Genomic DNA, 24753 nt, shown 5'->3' on the forward strand with positions numbered 1-24753 from the left:
AGGACCAGGCCTGGACTTTATTTTGTGTTTTGGTTCTGTTTGTGCGCGACAGTCGTCCGCGAGGGGCTGTCGCGCTATTTTGTGTTTACTTTATTATTAAAGTTTTGTTTAAATGTTCGCCGGTTGCCGCCGCCGCCGCCTCCTTCCCGTGACTACGAACTGTGTTACAGTATGGTTAAAAAAATATAATGGAAGTCCATGGGAACCGAAACTGTTCAACATATAGCATTTAGAACACAAAAGCCGATATTTTGAAGAATGTTGGTAACCAAACGGTTTTGGTTCCTATTGACTTCTTTTGTGTTTCGCAGAAGAAAAGCCATACAGGTTTGAAATGACATGAGAGTGTAAATTTTTCATTTTTGGGTAGACTATCCCTTTAAATGATAAAGGATCTTGCATAGAAATCGGTATAATTGTACTTTATTTTTTTGGGTACATTTTTATCAAAATGGGGTTAAAGAGCTCCTCACCATGGCTGATAAACTGCAGCAGATCAGGGAAAGGTGAACAAACAGCAATCCACCTCACAGTGGCCTGAAATGTTTTCTTCAAGACCTTGGAAATCACAGAAAGTTTCAAGTAAATGAGCGGTTTCAACAACTGATCCACTTTGAAGGCAAAAATCTGAAGCAACTAATATTAGCAACATATAAGGATAAATGTAAACTTACTGTGGCATGGGAATCTGGACTCTGTAAAAAGTCCAAGAGGACATCAAATATGTCCTTCCTTAAATCCACATTTTCTGTATATAGAAAGATTAATCAGATTCAACACAAGAATTACTTTCAAGACCAATGATGCCAAAACCAGGGCTGCCACTGCCCTCTGAACCCTTTTCTTTATTTTTCAAATAAGTAACTAAAAACATTCAGAATTTATAGTTATAATTTAAAAAAGTAATAGATTTTGAATCTATAACCCAGGCCAAAACCAAAAGGATAGTTCTGCTAGAATATAGCATCTCCCATGTAACATGTTATAAGGATATCTTTGCATTTATGATATGGCTTACTCATCAGTTATATCAATATCAACCTCACCTTCATAAAAGCTGAGAGCACCTAATGTATCCAGGCCACACCTCTGAACCTTGCAGCAGCCAATCAGGTGAATGGAGGCATTTATATGTAGCAAAGAGGAGGGGTAATGCCCAGAGCACATCCTCAGAAGCAACACCACAGAACTGGTGATCGAGTGAATGGAAATGTCTTCAAAGAGGTATTTCTAACAAAGGAAAGGCACAAATTAAATTGAGTAGAACACACATATTTTACCATATTTAAATCCATTCCACAGACTTTACAGCAAAATCAGCACGGGGAATGAAAAAATTTAATTCATTCACTGTAGATTGCATATAGACCAGCCTAAGGTTTCAAGATACATTTTGAACTTGATCTTTTAACTTAACATAGTGTCTTAAAAACACGGCGCACATGAAAGATGCTGAAAAAGTAGCAGTGCAATGGTCAAAGTCATCCATCTACAGCACATTTGCATAGAAAAACAATTAAAAAGCAGCGCAATGGAACACAAAAATGCGTTCAGTGTGAACTAAATTCTTTACTGGAGCGACATTCTGAAGCAAAAGTCTGCTTACTGTGTGTGCCAGCTCAGCTAGGCTTGATAAACTCTGCATGAGGAGGGAAATACACAAGGCTTTCTGAGATAGCTGTTCATTTAGGACTAAATTTGTCTCCACTTCTGTTTGAGGCTGTGTAGACACACACTGCAGGGGGAGCAAGATGATACCCGTAGCCTTCCTCTTTGAAATCTCAGGACTAAAGGATAAAGAGAGAGAAAACTTATGTGAATACTACAATACATAACTGACTGCTAGTTCAAATGTGTGTATTTTGCACTATATATATGTAAAAGTCTATGGTAGTAACCATTTCTCCAGCTTTACAACTAGTGCTGCACACTGAAAACACCCTTTCTGTTTCCATCACCCAACATGGCTTCTAATAATTCCTCCACTTTATACTCTGACTGGCCGAGCAGAGACGTCCTGTAACAGACAATAAACATTTCCTAAAACTATAGTAATATTATAATTCATTTATAAATTAAATGTAAAAATAAATTGAAAAATGTTATATTATCACTATAACTACAACAATTAGAATAATGTAACAAACTGAAATATTTAAAGGATAACGTATGTGTGTCATTATCATGAAATAAACCTAGATCCATAGAAGCTTATTACATGGATACTTACCAAGTAAATAACTGCATTGACAGGAAATATTGATTTGAGATTAAAGATTTTTTTTAAAGATTTACCAATATATTATACACTATACCAATTTTATCAATAATACAGTAAAAAGAGTAATATTGTGAAATATTATTACAATTTAAAATGTTTTTTATTTTGATATATTTGAAAACATAATTTATTCCTCTAATGGCAAAGCTAAATATATTTGCAAAATATTATTTCAATTAAAAAAAAATATTTAAATGTAATTTATTCCTGTGATGGTAAAGTTACATTTTCAGAAGCCATTACTCCAGTCTTCAGTGTCACATGATCCTTCAAAAATAATTTTAATATACTGATTTGTTGCTTAAAGCAGCACTATGTAACTTTTTCTGTGTTCAAAATTTGCAAAATGTATATAATGAGCGAGTACATCATGAATTCATCTTCCAAACCGCGTTTTTGTCTTATTCCGAATCACTACGGTACACTTATAAGTACTTATATTTGGACTATTGTAGCCTGGTTGGGTCGTCACCGCTGCGGAGTAACACATAACTGCGTGAATCGCCATAGACATAAACTTAGAGAAGTAGCCAAAATTTACATAGTGCTGCTTTAAAGTTTTCGTCGCGTGAACATTTGGGCGGCGTTATGTAAATCTTCCCACATAGTGAGGTAGATATGTGGGGGCGTGTTCGAACGAGCCGTTTTAGGTAGGTGTGGCTGACTCTTAACTTTTATAAAGAATATCTCTTTGGATTTGAGACTTTAGTCTTTGCAACTTTACAGATCTTCTTTATGCACCAAGAGCTTGTAACACTCCAAAGAAAAAGGAAAAAATGAAATTGCATCATATGACCCCTTTAAGAAACATTTCTTATCATTACCAATGCTGAAAACAGTATTATAATGTAAAGTTTTGTTGCTAATACAAATATTTCAACTCAAATGAATAGATAAATAAAATGTAATAAATGTCGTATTCGACTCACCTCACAGCAGCTTGTAGAACAGTCATCAGAGTCTGAGTCAATGATTCAGACCCCCTGTTGATTAAAACTTCCAGAGGTACTAGCACATCTTTCCATAGCGTGCTTCTGATAGGCTCTCCACACTGAGAGAGAACCAGTGACAGAAGCCTTAAACCCAGGAGGACCCGAGGATGATCCTCTGACCTCAACGCCTCAACCACAGCATTCATAATCTCAGAGGAGACTGAGACCCAATCAGACCTCAAAGATGATACACTTGATCCCACAGCATCACTGCCATTGGTCATGTTTAATGATGTGAGGAAGTTTAGGATATGCACTAATAGCTGATTTGCCAAAGAGGCAACAAACAGACTCCTGTCGTTCTGCAGCTGGAGAACCACTTTGATGAGTCCTGTGCACAGAACGGTATTTAAGACTTAAGGTTTGAAAAGACTAAAGATCAAAAAACTTTTCTCATTGTTTCATCTAAAACTAAACACTAGCTAACAGGCCACTAACTAATCAACAAAATTCAAACAACACAATGCAATAGAGTGTTTACCTTTATGTGATGACTTCTCATTAATATTAAATAGATAGTGTGCAAGTTTATGTACACTGCCATTCAAAAGTTTAAGGTTGTTACAAATAATTTGATCAAAAACTCAACTCAAACTGCAATTTATTGTTGTTTGGTGGCTAAGCTGAATTTTAAGCATTACTCCAGTCAATCCAATGTTGAAAAGAGCTGACTGTTGAAAACCGCTGTTCTTTTGAACTTTTTATTTCTCAAAGAATCCAAAGAAAATGTATCACCGTACATTTTCTTTAAAATCTTTGATGGAAAAAAAGGATGAAAGAATCACATTTATTTTAAATAGAAACCTCAGTGTAAAAGTCATTACTGTCACTTTTGATCAACTGAATGCATCCTTGCTGAATTAAAGTATTAATTTCTTTAAAAAATTTTTAAAAAAAAACATTTGTTTAAAAAAAATTCTTACTGACAGGTACACAACTATGTTAATTTTTTTTTTTTGCTATCTAAATTTAAGTAGTTCTTAGATTGCAATTTAAACCATATACTGCATTATGTTACATTTACTTTAATACACTTACTGGCCTAATTTATTTGCCTAAGTCCATTTTTACACAAATATGCCCTCTTAATAATTTTGGATCCTGTAGGTGATGACAGTTCTCACCATTTCCACATATGAAATCCAGGGCATTCTGGTGTTTCAGCATATTCAACAGCCCCTGCAGCCAGCCACTGCGAACTGAGGCATCCTCCCAAAGATCACACACATAGCAGGCTTCCCGCTCAAACGCACACAGCAAAAGGTCTCCCTCCTAATCTCCATAAACACACAACACATACTGTAAACAGGATGTTAATGGAAAATGCTGCAAAATGCTAAGGATACCAAAGAACTTTTTGTTGCTGTTTTTGTGTTGGTGCTAGACCAGTGGTTCTCAACCAAGAGACCAGGGCCCACTAGAGGGCCTCGGCAAACTTCCAATGAGGGCAAAAGTGATTTAAATATAAGATAAATTAAATATAAAATTATTTGAATAGAGGAAAAAACAATCAAAAGTGAAAACATAAAAATAAAATGTAAACTGATATCATATTTATTAATTCATTCCCTCAAAAACTGTCATTATTATTTTAGAACCAGGATTCCCACATTCTTGGAAAACCTGGATATATAAGGGAATTTTTATAGTGTGATTTCTAGATGTGGGAAAGTCATATAAATTAATATAATATTAAAAAGTCTTGGGCATTTTTATCATGAACATACATTTTTCTAGTTATGTCAAGCTCTGAATTATTTTATTGGGTAGCAATTGCCATTTGTGAGAAAATGGAATAGTAATAATATATATATATATATATATATATGTAACACCCCTGTGGACTGTTTGTTGTGGTTTCTTCCCCTTGTGTTGGTTTAGCCCGTATAAAGCAAGTATAGCGGCGTCTTTCCCCTCGTTTGTTTGTTCCAGTTTTTGCCAGTTTTTATTTTGTTTCTTTGATGGATTACCCCGCATTCCAAATCCTCCTGCTGGAGCAGGGGGAACGCTCTCTTGAGGACCACACAAACGACTCTGGATCTCCTGTTGTTTCTTGATTAAATATCCGTTTATTCGTCATCTTTGTCGTCCTGCCTGATCTCTCAACACCCTGACTGTGACTATATATATATTTAGATATTAGAGCTGTCAATCGATTAAAAGTTTTAATCTAATTACACAATGTGTCCATTAATTAATCTAATTAAACGCATATTAATCACATCAAATTTGGCTGAGAAATTACCCACAAAAGATCATTTAAAGCCATTATTGTGTTACATGAGAAAAAGATGAAGTAGATATTACAAAAACTAGCTTTAGAAAAAAAAAATGTCATGTTAATTTTTTTTGTTTGTTTTTCCATTTTCCTTTTATTTTATTTTTTTGGGGGGTGATCCCTATCACTTTAATTCGTTTTTTTATTCATATGGATTTTTTTTTATTACTATGTAAATATGAAATTATTTTGTAATAAAATGATACTCTAAATAAGAAACTTAATTGCATTAATTTTTTTCCCATAACTTAAATCGACAGCCCTATTGTGTGTGTGTGTGTGTGTGTATATATATATATATATATATAAAGTTATTGACTGTATTTATATGTATATAGGTTTTGTATGCATTTAGGTTATTGAAACTACAGGAATTATGTAATTTAATCATTTGAATTATGTTTATTGAATTACACACCTAGTTTCCAAAAAAAAAAAAGATTTGTTACAGTGGAAGTACCAAGAATTTCTTAAGAAGGCCCTCAAATATTTCAAATATTGTCTTATTTGACACTGATTTTGTTACTGATTTTGGAGGGCTTAAAGTAAAAAAAGTTGAGAACCTCTGTGCTAGACATTAGAGTGATCAAGTAAGTATATATGCTGCCAGTAATGTAAATATGCCACTGATGTTGTGAAAACTATTGTGGAAATGGTCTCACCTCAAGCAAATTGAAGCCCTGTTTGGTGGCAGCCAGAAGTCCAGTGAATTTGAGGGTGAAAGAAATGATAGCAGGATCTGTAGTTTTAGACGTACAAACACTAGAAATAAACTCCAAGAGACACGGCTGATGCTGCAAAAGCACCTGTCCATTACCTGAAGAAACAGAATAGTTACATAATCACTACAGGTACTACAATACATACAATATATTACTCTACCAACTCTTCTCAACTAGTCAAAAAATTTATCCATTTGATTGCAGGTCACTCACTTTGGATATGCAGCTCTTTGAACCAATCAAGCAGCTTCTCTAAAGAGGTGTCATCAGGTGGAGACTGCTTTGGGTCGGCCAGGACCAGGCAGACCGCTGGTAGCAAAGATAAGCAGTCACTGTCCATGATATCAAAGTCCCTGGATCACCAGCACATACTGTCGAATCTCCACAGAGGACAAGACGGTTTAATGTAGTGCTCGGTCAAATCAAACTGGAAGTGGCAACTATAAAATATCAAATATATAAGTTACCTTGACAGATGAGTACGTAAGTATGGAGAAATGATTCAAACGTTTGTCAAACCTTTTCAAGAGTTTGCAACTGTACAGTACAACAAGACACTCAAAATCAACTGTAAAAACATCTACACTCTCAACGTAACTATAATGAGGAAAAAACACCTTTTCATTTATCACATTTAAAGCAGCTTGATATCAAAGTTGGCTGCACTTACTGTACTGTCGCTCCGTACGGTGTGCTGGAAAGGACATAAAAAACGACATCCTGAGCGATGACGCGTCTAGCTTTAATTGCGCAAATTCGGCGCACTTTAATGTCCTTCAATAGCGTAACCGCCTCTCACTCACTCGCATGGTTACAGCGGACGCTTTGAAAGTTCCTAGCTGCGGCTGCGCAGTCAGTCAGGAGGCAGCCCAGCATCAACATTATCTGACGCATTTCTACTGGTTGTGTAAGTAAAAACAGACAGACTGCGTTCAGACTCAGCGATTCCAGTTCGTCAAATGCAAGATACCGTAAATATGGCGGCTGAATCGGAATTTGATGAAGAAGAGGAGCCTCCGTTCAGCGATCCGGAGGATTTTGTGGATGACATCGATGATGAAGGTAGAGGCTGCAGTGAAATCCGCTATTCGCGCGGCCTCTACGCAAGACAGTCACCATGCACATCACAACTAAAACTGCTATAAGGTTAACTTACCTCAAATTCAAGGCAATGCATTTTTTTTTCCTGAGCAATAATATTATGACATCTTTCATTACAGTTTATTTCTATGCGCATAGAAGGACTATTCTGCTAATTTGACAGCAAGCAGACAAACGTGTCATATGCATTCTGTCATATTTTGCACATTTGTCATATTTTATATAATTATTCAGTTCCGTTTTTGCTAGTGTCGTGCCTTGCAAATATTTTCCATGGTAACAATTTCCGCCAGGATACCAGGTACAGTTATAAAACTAATAAAACTATAACTTTGCAACTTTGTACACTATATTCATTAAATTCAAATATTGCATTTGAAATTGATGAAAAGATTTGTATTAATTTGTATATTAAGGCAAATCACGTTAATTTGATAATTTTATTAATATGATACTAATGAAAAATATAAAAATTTAGAACAATTTTTCATCTAAAATGTTCTTCATATGGAAACTTTTAAATGAACTGGGTATATTAAGTTACAAATATTTAAAATGACTGAATCCACTTCATTAGGGTACATTAAAAGGCAAGATCAGGTTTAAAAAAAATCTGTACTGTACTTGTAGGATCTATTTAAAACTTCACATTTAAATTTTTAGTGCAGGTATTAAATGTTATAATGCACATGAACAGTAACAGTTTTCCAGCAGCCCAGTTTCTAAGTTGTGAGTGAGAAGTTTGTGTGGTTTTATGCAGAGTTGTTGGAGGATGTTTTGAGGGAGAGACCTTTGGAGGCTGATGGGATTGATTCGGTGGTCTTGGTGGACAACGTTCCTCAGGTGGGCCCTGAACGTCTGGAGAAACTGAAAAATGTGATCCATAAAATCTTCTCCAAGTTTGGAAAAATCACTAATGAATTTTACCCTGAAGAGGCTGGGACGACAAAAGGGTAAGTTACTGGCTTTCATTTTATCAGATAAAACTATCAAATCTGATTGTGATGATTCTGATTTTTTTACAGACCATGATTTAGTGATAAATGCGAAATGTTCTCAGGTATATCTTTCTGGAGTATGCGTCCCCTAACCATGCTCTGGAAGCTGTTAAGAATGCAGATGGTTACAAGCTGGACAAACAGCACACATTCAGAGTCAATCTGTTCACCGATTTTGATAAGTATGTTTTTAGTGGGGTTCATATGCTTGGAAGCAGAACATAACTTGTTATGACTGGTTTATGACTGTTTTAAAACTTAAGTTCAGTAGTGATTCAAAACTTATGGACCATTTATCTTTTTGTTTCAGGTACATGAATATCAGTGACCAGTGGGAAACCCCTGAAAAACAGCCATTTAAAGACTTTGTACGTAGTTCTGCTCCTGTTATTAGGAAGAAGAAAAAAAAAAGAAAAAAAAAAAATATATATATATATATATATGTTAAAGATTTATTTGTGCCTGCATTGTCTGTATACTTAAAAGTTTGGTATTGTAAAACACTAGGAATGAGATATTTCAAGATTATTGGAATATGGGTGTGTGAGTTTGGCTTTTTCAGTTTTTTCAGTTTTTAGCCAATGACAATGGCATTACATCATTTTCTGTCACTGTTTACTAGGGCAATATGAGGCACTGGCTTGAGGATCCAGACTGTCGTGATCAATACAGTGTAATCTATGAATCGGGAGAGCGAACTACCATATTTTCCAATGACCCGAAGGAGCCGATCCTGGTTGAAGAGAGAGCTGTGAGCACATTTCCTTTCAAACAGGCTTCAGGGTTATTTTAGTATTATTTATTTACTATTTAATAATTAATACAATATATAACAGATTTGCTTTAGTGTTAATTTAGATTTGCTTCAGTATTTATTCTTTTATTGTAATATTATTTATATGCAATTATAGTATTAATATTTTGAATTGGAATGTTTTCAGTTTTCATTTTTTATTTTAGTTTGTTTTAATAATGTTTCAGTTAAGTTTAACAAGTTTTTTTTATGTAATATTTATTTTATTTCAGTTTAAGTTAGCAAAACCTTTTTTTTATAGTCTTCGTTAACAATAACAAAACGTTTTCTTGAAAGAATAAAGATTTGCTATCTGCTCCAGAGATCTAGATGTCTATTGGTGGAATAGTTATGTTCAATTGCTCATCCACAGTCTTTAATTTACAGCAATAAATACAGGCCTACTGATTAATAGTGTGTTTGATTTTTTGGTGTCTTGTAGACACCTTGTCATGTTATTGTACCTTGCAAATAAATGCGATATAATCCTTACATTACTAACTCAGAGTTGGATCTTTCTCCAGCGCTGGACAGAGACTTACGTCCGCTGGTCACCCAAAGGGACATACCTGGCCACCTTTCACCAACGAGGAATTGCATTGTGGGGTGGAGAGAAGTTCAAGCAGATACAGAGATTCAGCCACCAGGGTGTCTCTCTCATTGACTTCTCCCCATGCGAGAGGTAAACACCTGAGAAAGAGAGCGAGAGCAGCTATTACAGAGTTACTCATGTGAATAACACATTCAAAATGTGTTCAGGTATGTGGTGACTTTCAGCCCACTGATGGATACTAAAGAGGACCCTCAAGCCATCATCATCTGGGACATCCTGACCGGACAGAAAAAACGTGGCTTCCATTGTGAGAGTTCGGCACACTGGCCTATTTTTAAGTGAGTGTTTTAATTACCCTTTGTTTGTCTATGTTCATGAACCTTTCATTAAGATAATAAGAAGTTCTGAATTGTTTCTCTCACAGGTGGAGTCAAGATGGAAAGTTCTTTGCCAGAATGACACAAGACACTCTGAGCATCTATGAAACCCCGGTAAGATAAAGCATTATCTTCAATATGCAGGTCTTGTATTTACTCTTTTTTTAATAATGTCTTTGTTAATTTCTTCCAGTCAATGGGTCTGCTAGATAAGAAGAGTTTGAAAATAAGTGGAATAAAGTAAGTCTTACCAAATCTATGCAGTATTGTAGAAAGTCATTAAAGGCACATAATTCATCCTAGTGTTATTTTAGTATCATGATGATAATATTATAATTTAAAAAATATATTTTAAATTGTTTTTTTATTTTACATTTTCTGTTTTTCATTTTAGTTAAAATTTTAGTATATTTATGTTTTTACATTTTTATTATTATTTGTTTTAATTAAATGTCTCTATAGTTTTTATATATTTATTTTTATTTCAGTTTGAGTTATTTTAGTACTTCAAGGTAAACTAAATGAAAATTAGAAATGATGCTTTGGAATAAAATAAAATTACATACATTTATATTTTTATATTTCAGTTAACGTTTATTTTATTTCAACTAACAAAAATGTTTTTTTAATGGTTTTAGGTTCAGTTTTAGGTGACTATAATAACCCTGATTCAAAAAAATGTTTTTATTAATTCCTTTAAGATAACTAGTAAGAGTGATCTATCTTTAAGTTTTATCAGGAAGCCAGGTTTTTGTAAAATGCAACCCTAAAAATTTTTTCCTGTCCAATAGAGATTTTTCTTGGTCACCGGGAGACAACATTATTGCCTTTTGGGTCCCGGAAGACAAGGACATTCCAGCCAGGGTAACGCTCATGCAGTTCCCATCCCGTTTAGAGATTCGGGTGCGAAATCTTTTCAACGTGGTGGACTGCAAGCTTCATTGGCAAAGGCAGGGTGACTACTTGTGTGTGAAGGTGGACCGAACACCCAGAGGAACACAGGTGTGTGTGTGTGTGTGTGTGTGTGTGTTTGTAGAAAGTTCTCTAATAATTTCAAAGGTCTTCAAATTTCCCCAATTAATTTTCTGCTCTTCAATAGGGTGTTGTCACAAACTTTGAGATTTTCCGCATGAGAGAGAAACAGGTTCCTGTTGATGTGGTAGAGATGAAAGGTAACCAAGACCTTAAATTCTCTTAAAGGCCATAAAGAGCATTTAATAGTATATTGAACTAAATGGAACATCTGATCTTTATTAGAGAGCATCATTGCATTTGCCTGGGAGCCCAATGGCAGTAAGTTTGCGGTACTACATGGAGAATCACCCAGAATAAATGCCTCATTTTACCACGTCAAAAGCAATGGCAAGATTGATCTCATCAGTAAGTGCCAGTCATGTTTTTTAAAGATGTAAATCTAGATTAGTACATTTAATACTATGTAAATTTATGTTACTAATATTATCCTGTTGAATTTTGTATTCAAAAAAAGTTGTGTGTGTGTGTGTGTGTGTGTTTGTTTGTGTGTGAATATTCTGTGGTTTTCCAGAGATGTTTGATAAGCAGCAGGCCAACAGTATCTTTTGGAGTCCTCAAGGTCAGTTCCTGGTACTGGCAGGACTGCGCAGGTTAGTTTATATATTATATTATATTTAAATTGCAAATAGCGTTCAACAGTTTGGGGTTTGTAATTTTTGTTTTTGACAGAAGTCTTACGCTTACCAAGGCTGTATGTATTTTACCAAAAATACAGTAAAACAGCAATATTGTGAATTATTATAGTTTAAAATAACTATTTTCTATTTTGATGTTTTAAAATGTAATTTTTTCCTGTGATGGCAAAGATGAATTTTCAGTCTTCAGTGTCACATGATCCAGAAATCATTCTAATATGTTGATTTGGTGCACAAAATTCCTTATTATCATTGTTGAAAACAGTTTTTTTTTTTTTTAATGGAAATCATGATCATTTTTTTCCAGGATTCTTTGATGACTAGAATGTTTAAAATAAAGGCATTTATTCGAAATAGAAATGTCTGGTAAATGTCAGATGTTTTTCTTACATCTTAATTGCTTGGCTCATACAGATTATATTTTTCTTTTTTTCTGTGCAGTATGAATGGTGCTCTTGCATTTGTGGACACGTCAGATTGTACCATTATGTATATCGCAGAGCATTACATGGCCTCTGATGTGGAATGGGACCCTACCGGCAGATATGTGGTGACTTCTGTTTCCTGGTGGAGCCACAAGGTCATTTGACTTGTTCACTTCCTTAAGTTACTATACGTTTATCCTCATAATGCTTTTTTTTTTTTTTTACTTGCATAAATTTACTTACTCTGCATACAGGTGGACAATGCATACTGGCTTTGGACATTCCAGGGACGTCTTCTGCAAAAGAACAACAAAGACAGATTCTGCCAGTTGCTATGGAGACCACGCCCTCCTACTTTACTAGGTCAAGAGCAAATAAAGGTGACAGCCTTTTCTACTCTTTACATTTGTAACATCTACACAATTTTGTACAGATGCGAAAGTTATAAGAACTTTACCCAGAAAATTATACCATAGAGGCTTTCCTTATTTTAACAGGCAATTAAGAAGGACCTCAAAAAGTACTCAAAAATCTTTGAACAAAAGGACAGACTGAGCCAGTCGAAGGCTTCTAAGGTCAGTTGTTGTTTTTTTCCTTTGCAAATCCTAATGATTGAGTGAATGTGTTTAGCAGGATATTTTACTCAGTTTTTAAGAGATATAAAAATCAATTCAATACAAATATCTTCAATACCAAAATATAATCAAATAAACCTATTGACATATTTGTCTTTTTAAATGTATTAATTATCCATCATCCATATTTATTAAATCATTATTTTATTCTTTCTTAAAATGTTTGTATATTTTTTATATAGTTTTATATAAATATATATGTACATATATGAATACATACATATATGTACATTCATATTATAATTTTTATTATTATTTATTTAATATTACAATGCTTCCACAATGCTTTTGATGCAGGAGTTAGTGGATAAACGTCGTTTGATGATGGAAGAATACAGCCGGAACAAAGAAAGTGCCATTCAGCTTTACAACCAACAGAGGGAGCTGCGCCTTCAGCTCAGAGGAGGTGAGAAACACTGTCCTTTCTTACATTTTTCCCCCCTTTATTCGGACTCTCTCTATAGTCCTCATTCTCTGCCGACATACTTTTCCATCTGTTATAAGTTCATTGAGTTGCACTGAATTATCATCTCTCAGGTGTGGACACAGATGAACTGGACAGTAATGTGGAGGACTGGGAAGAGGAAACCATCGAGTTCTTTATCAGTGAAGAGATCATTCCTCTCGGAGATCTAGAATAGACCTACACAGAAAGCACTACTGTTTCCAGCTGTGAGACAAAATTATCACCCCCAGAGAGTACCACCAGTGCTTTGTATGACAGATACACCGAGTATGTTTATATGCGCAGTTATAATCAAGCTGGTTTTTGCACAGTTGAGCAAAAAGTTCACACACGTGCATAATCAAATATTTAAAGGAAGAAATATTTTGCAAAAACCGGACTGGTATGATTCTAGTCGGACTAAATAACTTAAATTACATTTTAAACAGACAAATTATTGTTTAAGTCTGACTAAAATCAAACTTTTAAAGTGCAAGTAAACACGATTACTGATTCACATTCAGTATATTCCTGCTGAGAAGGGAAGTTGTTTGATTCTAATATGAATTTAAGTAAGAGCTCATATTCTTCATAATCCCCCTTCATACAATTTTCTTGTGGATTCACTGAAAGGAGTAAAAGGCAGTGATTTATCATTTGCTATTCTTACTGACAGAGCAAGATACTTCTCAATAACCAATGGTACTGTTTTGTGGGTTATCATTTCTCCAAAGAAAACATGTCTGATACAAGAGAGGAATTTCTTTTGTCTTTCTGTGGTCTGGTCTTTCGTATAAGAACATTTTGTTTACTAGGGAAATCTTTTCATAATGCAATTTTTTTCCCACCATCATTCCAATGGAAATACTTATAGACATCATGGAATTCTCACTTGTGACTTGGCATGTGCTGCAGACAGTATCAGGAGGAATAATGTCAAATCCAAGCTGCACTTGTACAGGATAATTCTAAAATTATAATGGAATTTGAACACAGTAAAAGCATTACAACATTTGATAGGCAAGTATAATTTATGAATTTAGAAATGATGTCTTCACAAGCATCATAAAAAAAAATATATAAAAATTTTCTTTGTATTTTATTTAATTTACTACGTTTTATTTTACTTTAATTTGCCACAAACTGAAATTGTTTTAAAGCCTCCATACAAACATACAAGATTGTGTGTTTACTCCTATAGTAAATGTAAGTGACTTGACGTCTCTCCTGTGGTTTAATTTTGTTAAAACACTATCCCCCGGTTTCACAGACAAGGCTTAAGCCTAGTCCTAGACTAAAATGTAAATCTGAGCTGTTTCAACTGAAAGAAACTTGCACTGACTGATCTTAAAACATGTCAGTGCCTTTGTTTTGTCTTAAGATGCTCACCAGTAATGCTTTTTTCTAAGGCATGTTTATAAAAATTACTTAAATGTCCTAATTGAACAATGGCCTAATCCTGGTTTAGGCTAAGCCCTGTCTGTGAAACCGGGCCTATATTTTTTTTTTATTAATTAATAAATTTTTTAAACGTTGTGTTTATTTTGTGCAAAAACAGTGAGGTCATGTCAGTCCCATCTCTAAGCCCCAAACACCCAACCAATACTACATTATGTACTATTTCATTGTATTATATTCTAATAGTTGACAAAGTAGTTGGTTTTACAGCGGCGCGGCCATTTGTAATTTGAAATTTGAATGTGCGAATCTTCCGGTGACATCGTTTCGCTATTTTTCCTGTACATAAACAGTCCTGATATTTTATTATCATATTATTTTATTTTATTATCATACTCATAAATACACTGGTTTGTACTGCAAATAGTTTTACAGTTTACTGCACTTTATGAATATGAAGTCGCAGATTAAGAGAAAATAGCTTCCGCATTGCAAAATAAAGCAAGATCGTGATGACAGTGATTAAAACCATAGTTAAACATATCTATGTTAAAAACTGCTGATATTATTTGGGGGGGGGAGTACAAAAAGCTTTTTGAAATGCCGATAAATAACACTAAACATGTAAATATAGATCAGTGGTATGAGTTTTGGGAAGCCCTGCAAATGCAATAGGTAAACGCTTAAAAGCCCCAGAATAAAATACAATAAACCAAGAGAGTACATGCGAGCAATAAGACACAAATATATTAGTTAGGCCGACTCATTTTGGCCCAAAATCTTGTCTTGTATCCGAACGAGTGTGTACATCTCTCCATGGCAACAGTAACAGTTTCCTCGAAATCCTTCACTCTCGTTTACTTCTAAATAGAGTTGGGTCCGAGTCCACCTTTGTCGAGTACGAGTCAAGACCTCTAAATATCAAAGTAAATATGAGGATGACTATGGTTTGGACTGACAAAAATGTTCTTTTAGCTACTCCTGAGAGGATGGGTTGACCCAGTCCCTGAATGGGTTGTTTGACACCTCTAGGGTTTTTATCACCGTTAACAACAGTCCGCTGGTGACTTGAGGACCTCCGCAGGGGCCAGCACACAGTCCTGCCTCAGAATGAGATTACCAGCCATCAAGAAGATTAACTCACGTTAAATCACCAGTATATTCTAGCGTGGCTCTAGCTGAGGTGTATTTTGATTTTGTCCGTTAAAACAGGCTGTGATACAGCACAGGGTTGAAGTAATTTGGGAATAAAAAGATGAAGGATTTGCCAGGAGAGTGGGAGGACCATCAGCTCACGGTAGGCTATCGAACTTTATTTAATGCGCCACAGTTCATTCAACAGTAACGCTGAACGCGAAGATTATTTGGCCTGTATATTTTCATGCATGGAAATGTACAGACTTCTCCTAGAGATGCTTGATAATGTGGCTCCTTTGGGACAGGAGAGGGTAAACAAATGAACAGAACGTTTCTAATGAAACAAGTGGTAGCACTCTATAATAACATCCATTAATAAGTCACTACATCAATCTTTGCTGACATACACATTAAAGTCGTGGCTACAAAAATATATAAAAATACCTTTTGTGGCAGGGCATGTTGTCACATTAAATGGGTAAGTTGTCTAAAGGGAACCTAGTGTTTATTGACAAATTTAAGAGGGGAAAACCAATTATAAAATACAATTATATACAATTGCAAAATAATTAATGAAAACACAAGTAAGAAAAAAATGAATTACAACAAATATGAGACAGCACAACAAAGTTTTCAACAGTGATACTACAGTAATAAGAGAACCAAATCAGCAGATTCAAATTAAAAGGACTGAAGACTAAGTAATGGCTGCTGAAAATTCAGCTTTGTCATCAGGATTAAAATTTCTGTTTGAATATATTTTAAAATGTAAAGTTATTCACAATATTACTGATTACCTTTTCATCAAATAAATGCAGTCTTGGTAACTTCTTTCAAAAACGTTAAAAACTTAAATCTTACCAACTTACCAAATACTTAATGGTGTAGTGTGCAAAAATATTAAACTATTGTTTTGGCTATCAGAGATTGTAATGGGTTATAATATTTAAAAACATATAAACCACATGTGACAACTTGCTCTGGCCTGACATACCCCTGTCTTGAGAACACAGTTCAACTTTCAGTTAATACTGATGTTTATTAAAAAGTTGACACTTTGCTAATTGTGCAGTGCAGTGTCAAAACTATACAGTTACTGAGATATAACACTTGTGAATTTGTCCATATGTGACAGCTAGCCCCAGTCTCCTATAGTGGTTAACAGATCAGTTGTTCTTAGAGATTCTAATTATCACATGAATCAAAATTTCATTGCATTTTAATAATATGAATGCACTTTGTTAATGTTCTATGCTCGGGAGAAGGGAGAAGTTATGTTTTTTTTAATAAATGATGTACATTGATTCAAGGTTGCTCTGCGCATCCGACCACTGAACGATGCAGAGATCAAGGAGGGTGCAACCACAGTGGCGCACAAGATTGACAGACAGGTTGGGGAAAAAAACAACAAACACAAAAGACCACTGAGACACATGTCCAGCATTACTTTAATACATACTTATTTTCTGAAATTAATATCAATTGTTTACCTTTAGTGACTTTTGACTTGAAACCTAGTTAGGAACATGTAGCCTTGTGACAGCTAGCCCCAGTCTCCCCTGTATATTTTTGTAAATATTACAGGTTTTGGAAACATGTGCATGACGTTCACAACTCCTGATTCTGTTGCAGAGCCTGTCATGATGAATGATGGTCTAAAGACCTAATCCTCGCTTTCATCTTCAGTAAATCCTGTTTACAGTCAGTAAATAAGGTTTACTGTCTTCTTTGCTTATGCTTGATGTCTCGGGATTCAAAGAATCATGCTGCAGACATTTCTTTGTATGCATAATCAGAAGTGAATATTCTGATCATATTTTTCCAAGCACATTTTTCCAATTCCAAACCACATCAATCGTAATAATAATGAATGACCGCTATGATTTATAAGATATTAATTCCTAATGAGGGAGAGTGTAGCTTACAAAGTTACAAACACCCTATTTTCAGATGCAATATAATCATTAGGCATATTTTGGCAAAGCAGAACAGGCAAAAAAAAAAAAAAGAGTCATGACAAAATTATGAAAGAATGCGTCATTCTGAGGTTTGCCAAAAAGGAAAGGTGCGAATTAAGTGCAAAAGACTTGGGGGGGAAAAGTAGGTGTCTGCAGAAATAGCAAATAGGTGTCAGTTTCTCAGAGAATTTGCTAAGAGAAGGAAGGCTGAAACACAACCAACATTTAATAAGAATCCAGGTCCAAAAGCACAACATGAAAGATTTTTCTTGCCATGTACACTACCATTCAAATGTTTTGGGTCAGTGATTTTTATTTTGAAAACAATTTATACTTTTATTCAGCAAGAACACATTAAATTGATCAAAAGTGACAGTAAAGCCTTTTACAAAAAAATATATATTTTAAATAAATGACTGTTTATACTGAACTTTGATCAAATAAATGCTGTCTTGGTGAGTGTATGAGTGATTAACAAAACAACTTTCGAACAGTAGTGGACAGTAAGTGACAGAGTGTGGGTCTTAACATATTGCATAATATGTAGTCATTTATTTTGCAGTTAAGTTCATGTTTAAACATTGCAGAATTGATCTAATATTTGGAGTTAATTCTCATGTTTAATTACTGTCTTCAGATGGTGGTGTTGATGGACCCCTGTGAGGACTCTGACAATTTCCTGAGGTCCAACCGCTCACGTGAAAAAACATACATGTTTGATGTGGTATTCGACTATACTGCCACCCAGGTCAGTAGTAGTGATGCTCTTCCACACAAAATAATTTTTTTGTATTTTTATAGGTCATGGGATACTTGATCATTGTCCTTCATGTTCACTGAGAATTTTAGGTGCAGTTTCTTGAAAGAGAGTCATCAGTCTTAAGATAATTTTTGGTGTTAACTGTCATTTAAGGTTTTGAAAGTTTCAGCATGACCACAGTTCCAGACCTCCCATGTTATTTACTTTTTCTTTATTTCAGGAGGATGTTTATGTGGCAACAACAAAAAATCTTATTGATGGTGTGATTGCTGGTTATAATGCCACAGTCTTTGCATATGGACCCACGGGTAATGTTGATGTGAAGTTTTCTGTTTAGTGTTTGGATAGAAATTCACATGCTGTTCATTCCTATTATCCTAAATGAAAATTCTTCTAAAACAAAAAAATGTTGAACCTAATGGGATAAAAAAAAAATGAAAATGCTCATTTTAAATTGATCACTGACACTTCGCCTTACCATTGATTGGGTCTGCAAATTACCGCTTATGACCTCAGATCAGACAAGACGACCCTCTAAAAGTAAGCATTTAATTAGGTAGAGAAAGTAAACTAACCAATATATCTGTGTTCACATTTTCTGCTTCATTTCTTCATTTCATTTTTTAGGAGCTGGAAAGACATACACTATGTTAGGATTAGATTCTGAGCCTGGCATTTACATCCGAACACTCAATGATCTCTTCAGGGCCATTGAAGACAGCACTGAGGACTTGGATTGCAGTGTTTATATGTCATATATAGAGGTCAGTCTTATTGTTAGATACTGTATTAAAAAATATTACATCAAATTTGGTACTGTCCTTTTGGGACTTTACAAATGGAGTGTGTCCTGAATGCACTAAACACTAATGAACTTCTTTGCAGATTTATAATGAGATGATCAGAGATATGTTAAATCCATCTTCTGGATACCTTGAGCTGCGTGAGGATGCTAAAGGCGAAATACGTATTGCCGGCATCACAGAATTCTCTACATGTAATGCTAAGGAGGTACTTTTTAATAGCCTACCATACACTACCATTTACTTTTGCTGCCCATTCATTTCCTACAGTTCGCCTGTTTTCTCCTTAGTGTCTCCAATAAAGGATGATGTTTTTCTGAACCTGGTGTTTGTCTGTGATTTTAGATAATGGCTCTTTTGACCAAAGGGAATAAACAGAGGACTCAGGAGTCAACAGCTGCTAACAAGACATCATCTCGCTCTCATGCTATACTTCAAGCAAGTCTAGAACACACACACACACATACACACACTAACCATGTACATGACCTCAAATTGGCATGCTGTAGTCTGAGTGTGCATCTGCTGCTTTGTCTGCTTCACAGGTGACAGTCAAGCAAAAGAGTCGTGTAAAGGATATCAACGAGGAGGTCAGGGTGGGGAAGCTATTCATGGTAGACTTGGCAGGAACTGAGCGAGCATCACAGGTACGTGCTGTGTATTTTGATGTGCTGAATTAGATTTTATAGGCCAGATTTTATAGTTCGGCACCCTTCCTCGTCTTTCACCGAAATGAATATTTAAGCTTTTCTGTCCTTCATTATTCATATGAATATAATGTGAGACCGATTAAGGAATTTGAGCATGTTACATCTCATATGGCAGCCAAAACATCACCCTTCATTAAATTCAGACATTCTTACACAGTTGTTTTGTCTGTGAACACCAACAGACAGTCTTGTGTCCTGTTCTAAAGCACATATTCTCTTTTCTCAGACTCAAAACAGAGGAAAGAGAATGAAGGAAGGAGCACATATAAACCGTTCTCTGTTAGCACTGGCCAACTGCATCAATGCCTTGAGTGAGAAGGGTGGGAAAGGAGCTCAGTTTGTCAACTACAGAGATAGCAAACTCACTCGACTTCTTAAGGTGAGCAAAATCTATGGAAGCTTATTTCCACCACGGAATAAAAAAGGTAATTGTAACTTTCTATCTCACAATTCTCAGAATTTACTAAATATAACTCGCAATTGTGAGGAAAAAAAGTCACAAATACATTTTTTATTTTTTGAATTCTGTAATGGAAACAAGCTTGAGTCTGAAAAGTCCAAATTGTGAGATTTTTTTTTTTCTCAGAATTGCATGTTTATATTTTGAATTCTCAGAATTTAAAGACATAAAAGTGTGAAGTTTAAGATATAAACTCAGAATTACGAGAAAAAAGTCCCACACAATATTCACAAACTCCTTGATCATTAAGAAGACATGGTTTTGACAGTTGCCACGCAGTTGCAATAGGATTTGATGTGAATTTCAGGACGCTTTAGGAGGAAACAGTCGCACAGTCATGATAACCCATATCAGTCCTGCCAGCTCCAACTTTGAAGAGTCAAGAAACACACTGGTTTATGCCGACAAAGCCAAAAATATAAGAACCAAGGTAAACACATACTTAATAGTATTTGTCTAAACAATGTGCAGTAACTAGATGATTATTTTAAACTATTTACCAGGCAAAATGTAAAACTACTGATGTTAATATAAAAAAAAAGCAATGAAGAAGTATCACAAAAAATAAATGAATATTAAAATGAATTAAGTTTAGTTTTTTTATGCTTTTGCAAAAGTCTCTTATGCTCACCAAGTTATATTGTGTATATTTTTACAATTGAAAATATCTGTGATCAATTTTATATATATTTTAAAATGTAGTTTATTCCTGTGGCAAAACTGAATTTTCAGCATCATTACTCCAGTCTTTAGTGTCACATGATCCTTCAGAAAGCATTCGTGCTGATTTTGTGCTCAAGAAACACTTTCTAGAACACACAAGTGCTGCTTAACATTTGTGTGGACACCGGGATACATTTTTCTTCAGGATTCTTTGATGAATAAAAAATGTGGAATGGTAGTGTATATTCCACTAATAAATTATTTTCTGTTAAGGTTTAACATTATTGATTCAGAATTATATTGAAAAGATTTTTCATAATTTTGTTGAACTTGAAAATATTTACTCCATAAATATTATGGGTGTTAATGAGATCTCTTAATTTTCAGTGTCTGATCACCCCATTGTGGTTGTATTTGTGATTTCATTGTGTTGAGATGCAGGCAAGATCCTCTCTTGCTATTCTGTTTTAAATTCTTCTAGGTGAAACGTAATTTGATGAATGTTTCATATCACCTGGCCCAATATACAAGAATTATTGCTGATCTACGGAGTGAAATTGACCGACTTTGTGCAAAGATTGACCAACAGAGTCAAGAGCAACAGAAAGGAGAGAAAGCAGACATTCGTGAAATTCAAGGTTGTGTTCAATTTGTATGTTGGTATTTGGGTACAGTTGCTGACAAATAATATTGAAATAAACTTTTTATTTAAATCAGGATTTTAGGTTGACATATACTCACTGCTTGAGTTACGCACAAAAGTTTAATACTTAGTAGTGTGTTCAAATCTTTAACTGCAAGTATGAGCAATAATATAAAATCTTTCTTGAAATAGCAGTAAAAATGTAAAGATTAAAGATTTTTTTATGATTGCCATCTGCTTTCTCTGTATGGGCTGTTTTTAGCTGAGGTGCAGCAGTACAGTCATGGTGAGATGGCTTTACTGCAGGAGCAGCTCTTGTCTGCCTTCAGGGAGCAGATGGAGATCAGGCGCAGCCTCATGGAGCTGGAGAACTGCAATATGGAACTTCATATAGACACATCTAGACATCTGCTCACCATCTCAGAGTAAACACTTAAACATACAGACAGAGTTCCAGTCATCAGTAATTCTTATAGTTATCTAAAACTAAAACCATAAAAAAAATAACGTTAAAGGGATAGTTCACCCAAAAATTAAAATTTTGTCATTTATTCACCCTCCTGTTGTTCATTCATCCTCATTCACCCAAACCTGTATGATTAATTAGTAAAGTAACTCTTTTTAGTAAAGTAACTCTTTTTTTTTTTTTGCCATACTATGAAAGTCAGTGGCTACCGGCAACTGTTTAGTTATCAACATTCTTCAAAATATCTTCTTTTGTGTTCAACAGAAGAAAGTAAGGTTTGGAACAATTTGAGGATGAGTAAATGATGACAGAATTTTCATTCTTTGGGTGAACAACCTCCTTAACTGAGAGGGGGAAAAAATGATATGTGTGTGTGTGTGTGTGTGTGTGTGTGTAGACAGCTAATAAAAACTACAAAAAAAGTACAAAATGACAATAAATTGGATAAAAAATTGAAAATATAAAAATTTTAAATATAGAACAAATATTAACATTCAAAATATAAATAAAATCTATAATAGTATCTCAATTATACTAAAACAACACTGATTAGGGAAACCTTTCTGTCACCTAGTTTGAAAAAGAGAAACCTTTATAAGGATATATTTTTAATGCCTTTATAATGGTATTGTGTCTCTTTAATTAATTTTTCTGTATTTTAATAGTGTTAAAATTGAACATTTGACAGAGTATTTATTTTGGGCTTGTCTTCCAAAGATGTTATTACCAACTTATATCATTTCCGTCATACAATATTAAAAATCTACACCATCACACATTATACCAAAATCCACTTGATATTTTGCAGGACAATTGATAAAAGAAAGAAAGAAAGAAAAGAAACGGTTTTATCCATGTTAAAACTTTTATGTAGTCAAAAATACTATACTCCTTGTTATAAATAGGCTCCTTCCCTACATTAGTATTATAACTTTTTCTTATTTTTATCTCACATCAACCCTCCTTCTCTTTTCTTCCTCTGGTAGTTGGGAGCGTGATCGAGCATGTGCCCGGCAAGGGAGAGACAAAGTAACCGGAGAGAAAACAGACAGAGATAGACAGACAGAGAGAGAGGAGGAAGAGCAAGAGAGTGGACCAGAGGAGCCGCAGTATGTCACAGCAGCTCGAGAGGAGATTGGCCCACTACTGGCTGAACAGAGAAAGACAATGGAGCTCAAAGTAATTATGTTCATTAAGTAATTAAGACTAATTTTAAATGAGTCATGAATGCAAATGGAAATCTGACATGACATGTCAAGCAGTGACAGCAGTACTTCATATAAAATTCTCATATTTTTAAACATGCTGTTTTATGATGTCAGCTTAAACAAGAGGCAAATTTATTTCCCTATTGGTTTCTTTACTTTTTTCAGCGTGAGCTGGAAGAAAAGTTAATGAATATGAAACTAAAGTCATCTAAGATTGAGGAATTGCTTCCTAAACGCATAAGTAACCGTGAGCAGAGAGACATTCTGACATTGCTTTGCAAGGTTCATGAGCTAGAACTTGAAAAAACTGAAATCCAGTCAGCTGTTCTCTGCAAAGAATACGTTCTCAGAACAAAAGACTTCATCATCCAGCGCCACGAGCAGCAGCGGACGCTCTGTGATGACATCATACACCAGCAGAAGGCTCTAATTGAAGGTGTGGGTCACTGAAATGGACTGATGTCTTTAAAGAGAGAGATTATAGCATCTGACATTATAAACATTAGATAAAATATTTATTTATTCATTCTGTCCACAGATCAAGGACTTTGTGTACCTGAGGAGTTACAAGAGCTGTATTCACTGTACTGTAGTGAATTAAGTGATGGACGCGTCGACCAAATTGTCGACCTTCACACTTTTGCCACAAACCCCAGAGTTGTAAGCGTAATTGTAATATTTTTGCAATTTAAAATAACTAATTTCTATTATAATATACTTTAAAGGGGTCATATGATGCTGCTAAAAAGAACATTATTTTTTAAAAGAAATTAATACTTTCATTCTGCAAGGATCCATTAAATTGATCAAAAGTTACAGTAAATACATTTATATTGCTACAAAAAAAATTATATTTCAAATAAATGGTGTTCTTTTCAACTTTCTATATATCAAAGAATCCTGAAAGCAAAATGCATCATGGTTTGCACAAAACTATTAGGCAGTACAACTGTTTTCAACATTGAAATGTTTCTTGAGCACCAAATCAGCATATTAATATGATTTCTGAAGGATCATGTGACATTGAAGACTGAAGAGTAATGATGCTGAAAATTCAGCTTTTCCATCACAGGAATAAATAACATTTTAAAATATATTTAAATATATTCAAACAATTATTTTAAATAACAAAAATTCACTATATTACGGTTTTGCTGTATTTTTTTATTAAATAAATGCAGCATTGGTGAGCAAAAGAGACTTCTTTCAAAAACATTAAAAAAAAAAAAAGTCTTACCCCAAATCCCAACCAAGCTACCACTTTTAGGCCATTTGCC

General features: G+C 34.6%; 3 protein-coding genes across 3 annotated transcripts in view; 2 read left to right on the forward strand and 1 right to left on the reverse strand.

The window, feature by feature from the left end:
• The window catches only part of LOC107758883 (BRCA1-associated ATM activator 1-like), a 12493-nt gene extending 5545 nt beyond the window's left edge, over nt 1-6948 (reverse strand). The window contains 10 exon segments of the mRNA XM_016576712.1: nt 474-558; nt 675-748; nt 1047-1230; nt 1607-1787; nt 1899-1930; nt 1933-2017; nt 3211-3604; nt 4398-4545; nt 6214-6368; nt 6487-6948. Of these exon segments, the coding sequence (XP_016432198.1) occupies nt 474-558; nt 675-748; nt 1047-1230; nt 1607-1787; nt 1899-1930; nt 1933-2017; nt 3211-3604; nt 4398-4545; nt 6214-6368; nt 6487-6613 (1465 nt within the window). The 5' untranslated portion in view covers nt 6614-6948.
• A 161-nt stretch (nt 6949-7109) lies between these two features.
• Nucleotides 7110-14339, forward strand: LOC107758884 (eukaryotic translation initiation factor 3 subunit B-like). Its single transcript, XM_016576713.1, has 18 exons — nt 7110-7335; nt 8135-8327; nt 8435-8554; nt 8683-8740; nt 8995-9123; nt 9690-9847; nt 9925-10056; nt 10143-10209; nt 10289-10335; nt 10887-11097; nt 11195-11267; nt 11353-11475; nt 11642-11720; nt 12207-12345; nt 12445-12570; nt 12688-12765; nt 13123-13231; nt 13363-14339. Exons 1-18 carry the CDS (start codon nt 7233-7235, stop codon nt 13464-13466), a joined length of 2049 nt encoding a protein of 682 aa, XP_016432199.1. The 5' UTR covers nt 7110-7232; the 3' UTR covers nt 13467-14339.
• Nucleotides 14340-15806: 1467 nt separating this feature from the next.
• Nucleotides 15807-24753, forward strand: part of LOC107758843 (kinesin-like protein KIF19) — an 11639-nt gene continuing 2692 nt past the window's right edge. Inside the window, exons 1-15 of the mRNA XM_016576671.1 lie at nt 15807-15965; nt 17116-17196; nt 18401-18511; nt 18744-18831; nt 19151-19287; nt 19409-19534; nt 19672-19764; nt 19872-19973; nt 20263-20415; nt 20804-20926; nt 21641-21797; nt 22065-22227; nt 23255-23447; nt 23642-23912; nt 24015-24136. Coding sequence (XP_016432157.1) covers nt 15924-15965; nt 17116-17196; nt 18401-18511; nt 18744-18831; nt 19151-19287; nt 19409-19534; nt 19672-19764; nt 19872-19973; nt 20263-20415; nt 20804-20926; nt 21641-21797; nt 22065-22227; nt 23255-23447; nt 23642-23912; nt 24015-24136 — 1962 coding nt within the window. The 5' untranslated portion in view covers nt 15807-15923. The remainder of the gene's footprint in view (nt 15966-17115; nt 17197-18400; nt 18512-18743; nt 18832-19150; nt 19288-19408; nt 19535-19671; nt 19765-19871; nt 19974-20262; nt 20416-20803; nt 20927-21640; nt 21798-22064; nt 22228-23254; nt 23448-23641; nt 23913-24014; nt 24137-24753) is intronic.

The sequence above is a fragment of the Sinocyclocheilus rhinocerous genome, unplaced genomic scaffold, assembly GCF_001515625.1.
Source record: "Sinocyclocheilus rhinocerous isolate Xijiao unplaced genomic scaffold, SAMN03320098_v1.1 scaffold1435, whole genome shotgun sequence".
In the NCBI taxonomy this organism is placed as follows: Eukaryota; Metazoa; Chordata; class Actinopteri; order Cypriniformes; family Cyprinidae; genus Sinocyclocheilus; species Sinocyclocheilus rhinocerous.

Coding starts and splice junctions, on each gene's coding strand:
- LOC107758884 (XM_016576713.1), top strand. CDS start 7,233: ATGCAAGATACCGTAAATATGGCGGCTGAATCGGAATTTGATGAAGAA. Junction 10,210..10,288: donor TGAGCATCTATGAAACCCCG/GTAAGATAAAGC, acceptor AATTTCTTCCAG/TCAATGGGTCTGCTAGATAA. Junction 12,766..13,122: donor GCCAGTCGAAGGCTTCTAAG/GTCAGTTGTTGT, acceptor CTTTTGATGCAG/GAGTTAGTGGATAAACGTCG.